Raw genomic sequence first — 16,373 nt, 5'->3', positions numbered from 1 at the left:
TTATATGGCCTTTTCAGGCATAGCTCTTTTTTTAGGTTCTCCTATCCACTTTTCCCTAACCATCTTATTTAGAACCTATTTAATTAGGACCACCTCTGTGATACCTGCTGTGAGGCAATAAGTACGGGACTCACTGTGTTGCCAGTCAAAAGACATCAGTGCACTCCTGAAGACATAATCTGAATTAAGCTTGCAAAAATCCATTTCATATTGAATTGTATGTGTGGAACCCCAGGTCTTGTTTTGAGTGTACTCTGGCATTGATTCATCACAGAAAACCTTTGCAACACCAAATATTCCTTGATCCTTCTAAATACACATGGATTTAAGATGGTTTTGTGCACTAATCTCTAGCTTACAATTTAAGTGTTTTCTCTTCAAGTGCACTGTAAGGTTCTTTCTGTTCAGCCTCTGGTTACAAAAAGAGCACTGTACGTTTCTAACCTTGACTTGACCACTTTATGGAATTCAAGATTTAAGGACACTCTTGATGGTGGCCATAAATATGATAAGAGAGACACAGGTGGAAATGACATAGAAACAAGCACAAAAGGCCGAGGACGGGCAGCAAGTGATGCAGGCACAGAGGGCAGTAGATGGATGCTGGCCAATGGGGGCAGAGGCTGAACAGCAGTCGATGCTGGCACAGGGTGTAGAGGCAGGATGGCAGCTGTTGCCAGCATAGGGGACACTGCTGGCTCTTTGACATACTCTGATGAGTGCCAGAGGAACTGATCTTTATAAACCACTGTCTTCTGGCAGCAACAGCAATAGTAGTGACTTGATCCCTGGCAGTTCAATGAACACTTGTATATTCTGAAACTTGAAACAGTAAAAAGAAAAAAAAAGTTAATATTGAGTATTATTTTGCTAAACATATTCAATACTGTTCAAAAGAGATAATAAACCTAACATATGCAAATCCTGCCTAATTATAAGAAACTGTCCAACACGTTTTTTAACACATTATTTCTTTTAATCAGTACAAACTAATAATAGATAGAGCTAATGATACATTTAAACATGTATGAATATGTACTGTCTGGTGTCCTTCAATTCCAGATAATGTAATTCCACATTTACCTACTTTGAAATTGAAGTCTTATTATTATTACCATCTTTGTTATATTGTACTAAATGTTATTTTAAAAAATAAAATAGTGTTAATACAAATGAAATGAATCTAAATGTAATCAAAGCAAATTTTGTAAAAGGTGAAAAGGTGCAGAGTGTACTGTTTTGTCAAATATAATCCTGTTATATTCAGTACATTAAACTGGAGAGCAAGCTGCATCCAGTTGTGTGAAAAATATCAAATGATTAAAGTATACAAATAATGAGACATATTCCTAAGAACTTCACATACTTCCATGAAACACCACTATCCTTTTGTGGCTTCGTAAGTGACTGACAATGCCTTCATAATCTGTTATTTTGTAGCAAAATGGACAAAAGTACCCCTAAGTATTCATTTGCAAACTGTTCTAAACAGTTGGTATTATTTCTCAGTATATCACGTCTTGCATTGCATTTTACAAAGTTTTCTCCATTTTTTATTTCTTAGCAAACATTTTATATGAAAAATGGTGAAATCTATATTGGAGGAATAAAGTCACACAAATACAACAGTAACCGCTGTTTGGTTGACCCGGGTAGTGGAAATACCCCTGCTTTACATGATTGTAAAACAGCAAAGGAGAAGAAGCTCAACATGTTTTGGGATTTCAAACAGGTGTGTCTCTGGCTTTATTTCATTTCTATTATTCCTTATATTGAAAATTACTAGTAATCTCACTGTATTGAGCACCTCATCTGTTGTCCAGTAAACATGAACCTCTTTCTTTTCCTGCAGGGGCAAGCAATAATCAACAGAATCACCAAAAGATGTCTTGAAATTGTGAAGAAAGATTACTACACCCTTATTGTTCAAACCTGTACTCAGCATTATTGGACAATTCAGCACATAAAAGTAGACTTTTGAAAGATGGAAGTTTATGTTTGATTTGGATATGGGTTTACAGTATTTATAAATTGGTGGTGTTTGAAAATTCAGTAACTGAGAAATAATATATTGTCAAAGAAATATTTTTTTTATTTAGCAGATTTTTATCCATTTTGTTTATAATATAGATGTTGATGAAGGTGTCATACAATGTTTTGAATTTTATATATGCTAGTGCCATACTTAAAAAGCTGGGTGGTGCTCCACCAGTAGAGTGAAGGCACACTTATAGCACAGAACAACCACAATATTTGATTTTAGTCAATGAAATTTACCTTATAGAAAAACTCTTAAGAGTTAGGCAACTTGTACTTGTACTGTGTTATATCATGATGTGGTGTAGGAAAGATTTATATGGGATCCAGGCAGTAAGAGGCAGGTCCAGGAGGGCATATGAGATGAAGTGACATCAGAGGTGTTACAGGTGTCAATCTTCCATCCAGAAGAGATAGAAAATGAAAAGGCATTGCGCAACAGTTTCCGGAGGAGATCAACCATCGGAGCTTAGCCCATGGTTTTTGTAGTGATGGCCAAGGAAAGTTTTAAATATCATGTTTTCATACAGAGTGAAGAGAAAAAAAATTCATGATAGTTACCAATGCTGTACAATGAAAACTGATATTTAGAACTGAAGACAGGTCTCAACCAACAAATGAGAAGTCAAGTCATGTCAATTTTATTCATAGAGCACATTTAAAACAACAGAAGTTGACCAAAGTGCTGTTCAGTTTCCATAATACACCATTAAATAGATAGATACATTAACTAAATACACCAAAATATATAAATAAATTAAAAACAGTACTATCAAGCACGTTTAAACAGCTAAGGCCAAAAGATCGGTTTTCAGACTGGCTTTAAAACTGCCCAAAGTTGGTGCTGACCTAATATAAAAAATAGACTACAGTGATCCCTCGCTATATCGCGCTTCGCCTTTTGCGGCTTCACTCTATCGCGGATTTTATATGTAAGCATATTTAAATATATATCGCGGATTTTTTGCTGGTTCGCGGATTTCTGAGGACAATGGGTCTTTTAATTTCTGGTACATGCTTCCTCAGTTGGTTTGCCCAGTTGATTTCATACAAGGGACACTATTGGCAGATGGCTGAGAAGCTACCCAACTTACTTTTCTTTCTCTCTCTTGCACTGACTTTCTGTGATCCTGACGTAGGGGGTGTGAGCAGGGGGGCTGTTCGCACACCTAGACGATATGGGCGCTCGTCTAAAAATGCTGAAAGATTATCTTCACGTTGCTACCTTCTGTGTGCAGCTGCTTCGTGAAGCGACATGCTGCACGGTGCTTCACATACTTAAAAGCTCAAAGGGCACGTATTGATTTTTGACTTTGTTTTTCTCTGTCTCTCTCTCTCTCTCTCTCTCTCTCTCTCTCTCTCTCTCTCTCTCTCCCTGCTCGTGACGGAGGGGGTGTGAGCTGCTGCCTTCAACAGCTTTGTACCGGCGGTGCTTCGCATACTTAAAAGCCAAACAGCCCTATTGATTTGTTTGCTTTCCTCTCTGTTTCTGACATGCTCTGCTCCTGACGCGCACTCCTTTGAAGAGGAAGATATGTTTGCATTCTTTTAATTGTGAGACAGAACTGTCATCTCTGTCTTGTCATGGAGCACAGTTTAAACTTTTGAAAAAGAGACAAATGTTTGTGTGCAGTGTTTGAATAACGTTCCTGTCTCTCTACCACCTCCTGTGTTTCTGCGCAAATCTGTGACCCAAGCATGACAATATAAAAATAACCATATAAACATATGGTTTCTACTTCGCGGATTTTCTTATTTCGCGGGTGGCTCTGGAACGCAACCCCCGTGATGGAGGAGGGATTACTGTATTCCAAAGCTTAGGTGCACCTACCGCAAAGGCCCAGTCCCCTTTGAGTTTATGGTGCGACCTCAGTAAGACCAGTAATCTCTGGTCAGAGGACCTAACTGATCACAAAGGAAGGTAAAGGTGTAAGAGGTCAGTAAGATAATAGGAGGCAAAACCATTCAGAGACTTGAAACAAATAATAACATTTTACACTCAGTCCTGTAGCGAACAGGAAGCCAGTGAAGAGAAGATGAAATTGGTGTGATGTGGTTCTGTTTTTGTGAAATTTTTATCTCCATTTTGCATGATAACATGAAAATAAAATGTTCTTAGCCATCATTACATACTACATGAGGTAAGATATATATACTGTATAAAAATAATTTATGGGTGGAGGTTTCCTTTAATTATGGTAATTTTTGGCAGTAGTTCACCTATATTTCTGTTGACGTGTACCAAGGGAATTTTACGGTATGGCCAAAAAAACCTAAGAAACAAAAGTGCAGATATTTTGAACATTGGTGCAAAAGATTTCACATGTGTGGTGGTAGTGATAACCATAACAGGCAGGTTTCAAAAAACTTTGATAAAACTGACTCTAAAATTCATTTTACATTTGATTTTACAAGGTTCTTTTTAGGGTGTAAAACAAGGAATACTGCTCCTTAACACCTTGCTTACACTTCTATTTTAACTGTGTTCTTTTCTGCAACTTTGTAAAGAGTGCAATCTGTTGCACAAAAATGTAACATGTTTGCCTTAAGTCCAACCTTGATAGAAACCCTTTATTCCATCTCACCTACACACTCTAACCCCTTGAGCCCTGGCAGAGAGTAGCACACTATATGCTTTCCAAGGGTTTACATATAATGACAGTTAAAACAATTCTATTTGCACTTCTCGCCTACATCACCGTGGAGAAACACACTTTTTAAAAATGTAAAACCTTTGTGCATGTCATTGTGTTTTCTCTACAGGAACATCTCACCACATGCGAAGTATGTGCAATTACCTAGTGTAAGATATATTTTAGATAATACAGATAATAGTTTGATGCAATTTATTTAAAGTATAGATACAAATAATTTTGGCATTGCATATAATTCAGTTCAGTTCTTTATGATCTCTTAATTGATTGTTTTTTTCTTGGACAAGGTAAATATATTAGTTGGGTCTGACAAGAGAAATGAAGAGGTTGTTTTGGTACACCCGGTGCACAAGAAAAGTAAAGAAAAGTAAAGGTTAAAGAGAAACCGACTGCTTCAGTGTCTTTACTCTTTCTTTACAAACTTCTACTAGCAACTGACCTTTCCTATTTCTTGATTCCTGCAGAATATATTGTGAAAATGCACTCTCCAAGCACCATGAAACTTCAAGTTCCTTTTCTGTCTCCAATGCATTTTTAAGATTCCAATCATCAAGATTGTAATCATAATTAACAAAAAGAGAATTGTACTACCAGAAAATGCCGGGGGATAAACAAAATGTCTAAATGTAACAGAAAATGAGCCATAGATCAGGGCAAGGGGGCAAAACCATTTGTAAAGCTCTGAGTACTCCCAGCAGCACAGTGGCCTCAATAACTGTGCTATGGAAGAAGTTTGATAGCACCTCGACTCTTCCTAGAATTGGCCGTCAGGCCAAACTGAGTAACTGGGCAAAAAGGGCTTTTTTTAGAGAGATGTCCAAGAGTCCAATGGTCACACATATATTCAGAAATCTTCTGCTGAGATGGAGTAACTGTCAGAAGGATAACCATCTCAGCGGCACTTTATCAATCAGGCATTTATGTAAGGGTGGCTAGACAGAATCTAGTCTTGAGTAAATGGCAGACTGCTTGGACTCTGAGAGCATGAGACAAAAAATTGAATTCTTTGGGCAGAACTACAACCACTGTGTCTAGAAAAGACCAAACACTGCTAATCACCTGCTTTATGTCACTCTTACAGTGAAGCATGAGGGTGCTAGCATCATGATATGTGGGTGCTCCTCAGTGGCAGAGACAGGAAGATTGGTCAAAAGTGAGGGAGGAATCAATGTAGCCATATACAGAGAGGACCTTGAAGAAAACCTCCTCCAGAGTGCATCTTTGAGCATGACAATGAAGTGAAGCATACATGCAATAGATCACTTCAAGACAAGTCTGTGACTGTCCTTGAGTGGCCCAGCCAAAGCCCAGACTTAAACCTCCAGGTGTGCAAAGCTTGTGGAGACTTACCAAAGAACACCTGAAATTCTACAAAGTACTGAATTATGGGTCTGAGTTATATGAATGAGTTCAATGAATGAGAGATTACAATTTTTGATTTTTAATAAATTTGCTAACCTTTGTGACAGCTTGTTTTCATTTTGTCATTTTGGGTTATTGATTCTAAATTAATGGGCAAAAATGGCACCTTTACCTATTTAAAATTAAATCTATAGTGCAATAAAGTATGCAGGAATTGAAGAGGTCTGACTACTTTCTGAATTCACTGTACATATCGTAACTATATATTTAAGCTGTCTATAAGAGTTTAAACACAGCTAAATTAAGAACAGTCCACAAGTCAGGATTCCAGTGAGAGAAGCACAATATCACTTTACATGCAAACTCAGTCTTACCCCAACACCGATCCTCTCTAAATCAGGTGACTCCTTCTCTTCGCCCATTATGTTTGCCTTTCACTTTGTCTTAAGTCCACCCTTGCTAGAAACCCTTAATTCCATCTCACATCCTCCCTCGAAACTCCATGAGACCTGGCAGAGAGTAACATATTACATTTCATCCATGGGATTAACTCTGCCTCTCACTGTCTCTTATTGAGGATATATACCTGAACATTCTGATTAAATACTGGAAATTATCTTTTGAGTTTATGGGGCTTCATATTTTTAGTGCCATCTTTTTATGTTTAAAGTCAAAGTCAAAGCGAACTTTATTGTCATCTCAACCATATACAAGTATACAGATAGACGAAATTGTGAAGCTCAGGGTCCACAGTGTAACAAAATGAAGTGCAAATAATAAATTAAAAATAAATCAAAAATAGAATTAAAATTTAAAATTATAATACAAACAAGACAAAACATTGTGCAAAGACAAGACAAAGAAGTAGCAGCAATATTGACGTGTAGTAAGCAATATGAACATTGATGCAATGTATGGTATTTGCAATCTAGATACATAAATATAGTAAACAGATATGTAATATAATAAATAAATAAATAATAGACATAGGTAATACAGAAATTATCAGTGTATGATAATAGATGTTTAAGACATGTGTAAACAGTGACAGGTCAGAATGTTTCACAGCAGAAGGATATCAAGAATGTCAAAATACTTAAAGGTCAGTATATGATTTTCAGTTCTTTTCTATATGCACACTCGTCTTTGCAGGACAGTGGCTTGCATGTGTAAAACTTCTGTTTTTAGAGGAGGTTGAGGCCGTGTGGAAGATCCCAGGGGGCAGCATGGTGTTAAGGAGTCTGACAGCTTGGGGGTAAAAACTCTCCTGCAGCCTGGCAGATCTGGCTCTGATGCTGCAGTATCTTCTCTTGGATGGCAGAAGTGTGAAAAGTCCATGTGAGGGGTGTAAGGGGTCCTGCACAATGCTGCAGGCCTTGCAGACACTGCATTTGTAAAATATGTCCTGTAGTGAAGGGAGAGTCACACCAATAATGTTCTCTGCTGTCTTCACTATCCTTTGCAGGTGCTTGCGGTCGGATATGTTGCAGTTGCCATACAAGATAGTGATGTAGCTGGTCAGAACACTCTCAATGGTGCCTCGGTAGAACATGGTGAGGATGGAAAGGGGAAGAATTGCTCACTTCAGCTGCTTCAGGAAGTGTAGTCTCTGCTGGGCTTTCTTGATTAGTGATGAGGTGTTACGCATCCAAGTAAGTTCCTCAGTTATGTGCACACCAAGGAACTTGATACTCCTAACAGTCTCCACATCTAAACCATTGATGCTGAGTGGGATGTGGGCAGGATGTGATTTTCTGAAGTCCACGATTATCTCTTTTGTCTTGTCGACATTGAGAGATAGATTGTTGTCTTCACACTTTGCGGACAGCCATTTCACCTCATCTCTGTATGCTGTTTCATCATCCCTGCTCATCAGTCCCAGCACCGTTGTATCATCTGCAAACTTGATGATGTGGTTGGTGTTGTGCGTGGCTGTGCAGTCATGAGTCAGCAAGGTGAAGAGCAGTGGACTAAGCACGCAGCCCTGTGGCACTCCAGTTCTCAGTGTGATGATGCTAGAAGTGTTGCAGCCCATCCAAACTGACAGGTGCCTCTCTGTCAAGAAGTCCAGGATCCAATTGCAGAGGGTGGTGTTCAGGCCCAACCTGCTCAGTTTTACAACCAGCTTTTGAGGGATGATTGTGTTGAAGGCTGTTTAAACAATTAAGTTGTTTATAGTCTATGAATAGCATCCTGACATATGTGTCTTTTTTTATCTAGAAGTGTCTGGGAGAGTTGAAGGGCAGAGCATATGGCATCCTCAGTTGACCTGTTTGAGCAGTATGCAAACTGAAGAGGGTCAAGGGAGGCAGGGAGATTAGTCTTTATGTGTGACATGACTAACCTTTCGAAGCACTTCATAATGATTGGCGTGTGTGCAACTGGTCGGTAGTCATTCAAGCATGTCACTGATGACTTCTTCGGCACTGGTATGATGGTGGTCAACTTGAAGCATGCTGGGACTGACGACTGGCTCAGAGATGTGTTGAAGATGTCTGTGAGGACACCAGCCAGTTGACTGGCACATTCTTTGAGCACATGACCAGGTATATTGTCAGGTCCTGCAGCCTTGCGTGGATTGACTCTGGATAGAGTCCTCTTCACATCAGTTATGGAGAGACAGAGTGCCAGGTCAGTGGAGGGAGGTGTTGCTTTTCTCGCAGGTTCTTTGTTCTGTGCCTCAAACCATGCAAAGAAGTTTTTCAGCTCATCCGGTAGGGAGGCATCACCATCGCTGCTGTGTGGGTTGGGCTTGTAGTTTGCAATTGTCTGAACGCCCTGCCACATACGATGTGTGTCTCTGCTGCTGCTGAAGTGTTTGTTAATAATTGCATGTATACCCACTTAGCTCTCCTTATAGCGTGAGACAGGTTGGCTCTGGCCACCCTGAGGGTGGCCTTGTCTCCAGATCTGAAGGCTGCATTTCTGATCTTGAGCAGCTTGTGCAATTCTCTCATCATTCAGGGCTTTTGGTTGACTCTTGTGGTAACATCCTTGGTAACAGTAACATCCTCTATGCATTTGGAGTTGTAGCCAGTCACAGAGTCTGTGTACTCCTCCAGACTGATGGAGTCACCATCCATAGCAGCCTCTGTGAAAATGTCCCAATCTGTCAATTCGAAGCAGATCTTTGAGAGCTGAAACAGCAACAACCTGCCACACTCTGATGTTCTTGCAGGCTGGTTTAGTGGCTTCACCAGGGACTTGTATGTAGGAACCATAAACATGCTGATATGGTTTGAGGTGGGGCGGGGTAGGGCCTTGTAGGCGTCAGGATCGCTCATGTAAACATTGTCCAGAGAGCTTTCCCCTTTAGTAGCAAAGTTCACATTCTGGAAGAATTTTGGGAGAACTAACTTCAAGTTGGCATGATTGAAGTCTCCAGCAATAATGAAAAATGCCTCAGGCTGCATCTTTTGCAGTTTGCTGATGGTCTCATAGAGTTCTGCTAGAGTCCGTTTAGAGGACAACAGATGTAAAAAAAGCTCTTTTTTTCAAGCATGTTTTTTTATTGTTGGGCAAAATAACAGACATAAACCTTATGTGTCAAAAATCCAACATATTGTATGACTATTGTGAAAGGGAGATTAGACACCCTGCAAGAGTTTGATCCTCCTGTCAAGGGGTTTGTCTGGACTGTTGCCCAGGTGGGACACCAAAAAGCCATCCTAGATTTGGTTTGTACTGTCCAGACAGGTTATCAAGGAATCACCTCGGATGTTGAAGGAGGATAGCTGCATACTGTGAAGTACGGTTGCTATTGTGCAACTGGAGGAGTGGTGGCTCTGAGGCTAGGGATCTGCACTGGCAATCAGAAGGTTGCCAGTTCAAATCCTGTAAATGCCAATAGGGAGTCTGCTCTGTTGGTCCCTTGAGCAAGGCCCTTAACCTGCAATTTCTGAGCACTTTGAGTAGTGAGAAAAGTGCTATATAAATGCAAAGTATTATTAATTTGCTTTCATAATTTACACATTATATTAAGACATGTATGTCTGTAGTGATAAAGGATGTGTTTAGAAAATCCTTCACTATTCAGAAGAAAAAACTTCTTGTAAGCTTGTTTTACTCAGAGTATATAAGGTCAGAACAAGTATAAACTAAGAACTAGGGGCCTCTATATGCATATTAATCACAGTCTGTGGGTCTGTAGAAAGCTCAAGGATATCAGTCATGCCTAGCCAGGATTGGTCAAAGGGCACAAGGTTTGAACATGAAAGGAGAGTCAGCCATCCTACACAACATCCCATTGGTTGTAAACAAGCATCAGGTAAGCACAAGACCCTCTTGAATTTAGAGCTAGTGCAGAAGTCACAGATATCTCTCTTATTCTACCAATTACATTCAGAGACCATTCTGGTTCAGGAAACTGATCAGTTTGCAACAAAGAACAACCTGACAATTTTGCTAAATACTGAAATGCTTTTATGCTAAGTATGGAGAGCAGTTTAAGAAAACTGCTTGTGTCACAGCATCCCTTTGGGTCATTCTTGCTCGCAGTAGAACAAACCAGTACTAAATTTTTAAAAAGTGAACACATTAGGCCTATGACAAAAAGAAAACTAGTTAAAGTGTCATCATTAAAAAAATTCTGTACTTCATGTATTTTATGTGCCTATCTGTTTAAAATGGCATGTTTAGTTTTTCACTTAAAATATTATGCTAACAGGAATCAGTGAAAAGGAGCTAGCTGAGACATTAGATCAGCTCATAACGTTTATTGTGGTATCCTGCTTGGGTTGGAATTAAGTGTCAATATAATGTGTTTCAGAGTTAACTGAGGAACATGCTATTCCATCGACCTTTTGCAGGCCCATTAGCTGTTGGCCAAAACTATTCTCTATTTTGTGAGTGTTGATAGATGTAAGGAGACATCAGTGGAAGACCAGTGGTGGAAATGCAGGGAGGAGGCACAGTCTGAATATGTTTATGATTATGTAACATAATCTCAAATTATGTAAGTAGGAAGGTTGCAGAAAAATATAATTCTAAATGTCCTAAGACCTTTAAGCTTTGACATTTAGTGTCAAGAAGCCGTTCTGTGGAAAGCTGTATGGTGCTCCAGAGGGGATCATTAACATTCTTCCAGTTGTCCTCTGAAGTAATGATTCTCAAGTTTGGCCCTTGGGGCATCCCGTGGTGGCAGATTTTTCATCAACCCAGTTTCACAATCAGTGAGTTGTTTTTAAGTTTAAAGGGTTTTTTTGTTCAATTATCTGTTCTTTAAATTTCTTGTTTTATTTTGCATTCAGGGAAGCACAGTTAGATTTACATTTATAAGAAATTAAGAAATATTTATATTTTTATCATATCTTTAGAAGTAAGAAAAGTCTGCTATTTCACTTGTATCTACTTGTGTGCTTATTAGTAAATAATGGCTTAAACAACCAGGAAAAATTAAAAAAATGAAAAAAATACTAAAAAGCAAATGATAATTCTTATGTGTCTAAATTTCTGTTTCACTCAGTAAAAATTTATCATAACCTGTTCGTAATTTCTGGATTGATACAAAAATACAAAGTGGGAAGTAACAGCTTGCTTAAAAGGTAAGTTCCATATTTTTCAAGTCAAAGTTATTTTTTTACAGTCATGGTATATATTAATTTGTCACTAAAAGCTGTGTTCTAAAGCAAAGTGTTTTTGTTTTTAAATATTATAAAATAACTAGCCCATTCTTGGAGAGTGAAGGGTTTCAGAGTTCCATTATTAAGAAAAGCCTTAAAAATGACAGAATATGTCAATTTTTCAAGTAAAAAAATGTTATACCGTGTTGATCCGCATTTCACGATTGCATGCATATTACAAAACAGCATATCCATGTCACTTTAATTTTTTAAGAAGGAAAAAAGCACAATGCAAAACAATGTTGTCACATTCAGCCATTTTAAAATGAGTCCGGCTGTGCATTTCCTCTGTAGCATCTTTCAGAGTCAAGGGCATGGATTCGTCTCAAATAGTCATTGACATTATTGAGTGTTGATACCCAAATATGAATTGCTGTCTCTGTTCTGTAGGCAACTAGACAATAGTAACTGAGTAAGTCACACATACGATTGCTTATATTCTTCACTATACGGAAGCTTATTCCCTTATTTTGCAAAGATATTCCCTGCTGCTGCTGGACTGATAATGTACATGTGTGCTTCAGTGAGCGAGAATACTGTAATAACTTGAAAGGGTGCAAAAGATGGAAGAATTCAATTAGCCACTTTATGCTGATGATTGGTAAGGTGGCCGTAAAAGGGACTTTCTGGTTTCTTCAGCGGTTGCTTGCCCCAGCTAGTGATAAGCACTCCCAGCTGCTTCATCCTTTTGCCCACTGCTTGCCTCCGCCTTACTCTGCTTACCCAGTGTCAGGGCCAACCTGTATGCCACTCTTTCCCCCAACTCCTTGTTGGAAGCTACACATTAGGGTAGATGGACTCTAGCACCAGCTGTTGGAAGTATCTGCAGTGCTCTCTAAGTTCTGTGTCTATATGCAAACCCCTTGCCCCCATCCTCACTTGCGCCATGCTGGAGCTTCTTTTATGACGGCTTTTCCAGGTAGCACAGAGCTGTCATTCCGGCCTCACAGTACCAGGGTCTACATGAGTTTTGCAAGTTCGCCCTCTGATTACCATTGTTTTTATTACAATACCCTCAGTAAGAAAGACTCATCATGCATTTAAAAAGTTGGTAATTGGCTTGTGGCATTTCAGTCGGCTCTATCGCACACTCTGCCATCTTTAGTTTTTTTATTGTTCGTAATCTCACTCAACAAAGTATGAAAACTGTGACACGCCAGTGGCTTGGGTCTTTCAAAAATCTGAGGGTTATATTAAAAATACAATGCAGTGTAATCTGTTCACTTCAGATTTATTGTTATTTTTATAAAGTTCAATTAATATGTTATGTGCTGTTTTCACTGCACTGCCACTTGGTATTAATCTTGATTTGTAGGCTATGAAAAATAACCACACAGAATGTAATGAGCACAAAGAAAGCACCATATAAGGAAAAAAACAATCACAGGAGTTCAATGCACTAATGTTGTTACAAGCCATAGCAGAACATATCTGTTGTAAAAATACTACTGCAGAACCAAATTAGGATTTGTGACGGGTGCTCAGCAGGCTCATATCAATTATGGAGAATCCACTACATCCACTAAACAGTGTCATCTCCAGACAGAGGAGCAGCTTCAGTGACAGACTGCTGTCACTGTCCTGCTCCACTGACAGACTGAGATCGTTCCTCCCCCAAACAATGCGACTCTTCAATTCCACCCGGGGGGGTAAACGTTAACATTATTCAAAGTTATTGTCTGTTTTTACCTGCGTTTTTATTACTCTTTAATTTAATATTGTTTTTTGTATCAGTATGCTGCTGCTGGAGTATGTGAATTTCCCCTTGGGATTAATAAAGTATCTATCTATCTATCTATCTATCTATCTATCTATCTATCTATCTATCTATCTATCTATCTATCTATCTATCTATCTATCTATCTATCTATCTATCTATCTATCTATCTACAGTGTATCCGGAAAGTATTCACAGCGCATCACTTTTTTCACATTTTGTTATGTTACAGCCTTATTCCAAAATGGATTAAATTAATTTTTTCCTCAGAATTCTACACACAACACCCCATAATGACAACGTGAAAAAAGTTTACTTGAGATTTTTGTAAATTTATTAAAAATAAAAAAATTGAGAAAGCACATGTACATAAATATTTACAGCCTTTGCCATGAAGCTAAAAATTGAGCTCAGGTGCGCCCTGTTTCCCCTGATCATCCTTGAGATGTTTCTGCAGCTTAATTGGAGTCCACCTGTGGTAAATTCAGTTGTTTGGACATGATTTGGAAAGGCACACACCTGTCTATATAAGGTCCCACAGTTGACAATGCATGTCAGAGCACAAACCAAGCATGAAGTCAAAGGAATTGTCTGTAGACCTCCAAGACAGGATTGTCTCAAGGCACAAATCTGCAGAAGGTTACAGAAAAATTTCTGCTGCTTTGAAGGTCCCAATGAGTACAGTGGCCTCCATCAATCGTAAGTGGAAGAAGTTTGAAACCACCAGGACTCTTCCTAGAGCTGGAAGAGTCAAAAAGGAATGACAATTTACTTGCTTTATTGAATACAATAACAGATTTCAGTGGTGCTAATGCAATTAGAAACATTTCTCTAGTAACAAATCAGTATATAGACATGACTAATAAGCTAATGGAGTTTACCATTAGGATACTGAAGGGGTGACTGCTGAAAATGTGTCTTTGCAGCCATATGTGAATATTAAATTGGAAATCAATCAATTTCAAGCAGTTATAGCCAGTAAAAACATTAGCAATGTCTTAGATATATATTTTAATTCAATTTAGTGGTATCTCTCTATTTATAAAAAAAATCTTCTGGGAAGCAAAAGCAAGGCTACGATACATGATCTTCTCGAAAGACATTTAAAAGACACGTGAGACTTGCCACGGTGCGTCTCGCGGGGACCATAAACATGAGACTTGGTGCCAAGAGATTGTCCCAGGGCCGTAGCAAAAATGACAGCAGCTGTACAGGCTTTAAAAAGATCGAAGGGCAGCGCGACAGCAGCCCCCCTGCCAACAACGCGAGCAGCGTTATACATCCTGCAAGAAAGAATTCAACCACGCCCAGGGCCAGAAATAAAGGAAAAGGATTGTTTTTACAACGTCACGCGAGACCAGGCAGTGAGCCATCATTTAAAAGGAGTCCACAGACCTCTAACCAAGCAGTTGTTGGATTGCTTTCGGCAGACAAGCATCCTGTGCTCCCAGCTCTTAAAACAATGACATGCGACAAGCAGAAGAGGCAGGTAGCAAGCAGCAAAAAGACAGCAAATGATCCAAAGGCATATCCTTATCGTACGTTCAGCCGCAACACCCTTCACAACACGAGCAGCATTATATGTCTGGCAGGAAAGAGATGTAACCACGCGCATGGCCAAAAATAAAGGACAAGTATTGTTTTTACAATAGTTTTTAAAGTAAAAGTGAAAATAATGCATATGTAACAATTCCCCGGAAAATAACAATCTCTTTAAATTATAGATTGCCTGCCTAAGTTAATGTCATCCCTGATGACTGGGGACGTGGGAATGAGGGGTCCTTTCATCGGATTAGCGCTATTTCAGATGTGGAATGGCAAAATGGGGGAGGCAGCTTGATGAATGAGGTCTCCAGGACTTAAAACAAATCCAAATCATATTATGTGATATCATCAAATGTGAAATTCTACTCCGTACTTCTAATACTGTATTGAGGATTTATTCTGTTCTGTGTATTGTATTGTATTGACCCCCTTCTTTTTGACACCCACTGCACTCCCAGCCTACCTGGAAAGGGGTCTCTCTTTGAACTGCCTTTCCCAAGGTTTCTTCCATTTTTTCCCCTCCAAGGATTTTTTTTTGAGAGTTTTTTCTGGTCTTCTTAAAGGGTCATGGCTGGGGAGCTCTCACGAGGCAGGGCCTGTTAAAGCCCATTGCGGCACTTCTTGTGTGATTTTGGGCTATACAAAAATAAATTGTATTGTATTGTATATCCGGTAAACCGAACACAGGGGTTGGGTGAGTGAAGCGAGCAGGGGGTGGAGCCCCCTAGTCTTAATAAAAAAGATTTAAGTTTCTATCAAACAAATTACCATTTCTGAGTGGTTCAAACTGTTGAATGCTAGTATATGTTGTATGTATTAACATCTTTCAGTAACAAAAAGAAAAAGAAAAAAAGAACGTTTTGCTTTCTAGCTGTTGCTAGCTTTTGGATTTTCTAGTAAAAACTATTATTTTAGTGCTGACTTTTGTCTCATGACTACTTGTATTGGTACAAATGATTGAATATAAAGAAAACAGAACCAAAAGTAGTTGTTATTTTTACATGTTAACTCTTTCAAACAGGGCCATTAATATACAAAGGAAATAGAACTTTTCAGAAATGCATCCCTCACAAATTGACAAAAACCTAATTTATCATTTAAGCCTTCTAACACAGCAATTTAAATTTAACTAGAGTTCAAATTCACTCTGCAATCTTTTGAACATGGGTACATTATTTGTTCATTATACTGTGTGAAATGGCTTTGTGGCACCATACTGTTATTACATTTGCTGTTAACTCAACAAGACTGTTACACTTATGTTTTAAAAATGCTTCTCTCCTTCATAGTAAGAGATATTTTGGAAGAAAAAAGAATCAGCTTACCTGCTGTATTCTGTTTCTTCACCAGAGCACATGCCAGCAACAACACTTGCAAGATAGAATCTCACTTTAGACTGGATACCAGTCCATGAGAGTCCATTATCACTTTAACAAC

The 16,373-nt window shown here is 38.8% G+C and overlaps 2 protein-coding genes across 6 annotated transcripts in view; both read left to right on the top strand.

Moving 5' to 3' along the window:
* Positions 1–1,985, top strand: part of LOC114657413 (probable polypeptide N-acetylgalactosaminyltransferase 8) — an 83,224-nt gene extending 81,239 nt beyond the window's left edge. Inside the window, exons 10-11 of one of the 2 annotated variants that reach the window (XM_051930779.1) lie at positions 1,565–1,732; positions 1,853–1,985. In XM_051930779.1, coding sequence (XP_051786739.1) covers positions 1,565–1,732; positions 1,853–1,981 — 297 coding nt within the window. In that variant the 3' untranslated portion in view covers positions 1,982–1,985. Of the gene's footprint in view, positions 1–1,564; positions 1,733–1,852 lie in introns of those variants that run through there. The other variant, XM_051930785.1, reaches the window with a different exon arrangement.
* LOC114657406 (probable polypeptide N-acetylgalactosaminyltransferase 8) overlaps positions 1–16,373 on the top strand; it is a 526,476-nt gene that overhangs the window by 403,319 nt on the left and 106,784 nt on the right. The gene's annotated exons all lie outside the window — the stretch shown is intronic.

The sequence above is a fragment of the Erpetoichthys calabaricus genome, chromosome 1 (assembly GCF_900747795.2).
Source record: "Erpetoichthys calabaricus chromosome 1, fErpCal1.3, whole genome shotgun sequence".
NCBI classification, from domain to species: domain Eukaryota; kingdom Metazoa; phylum Chordata; class Cladistia; order Polypteriformes; family Polypteridae; genus Erpetoichthys; species Erpetoichthys calabaricus.
Note: the sequence above shows the minus strand (reverse complement) of the source record. Positions and strands in the feature narration are given on the sequence as shown.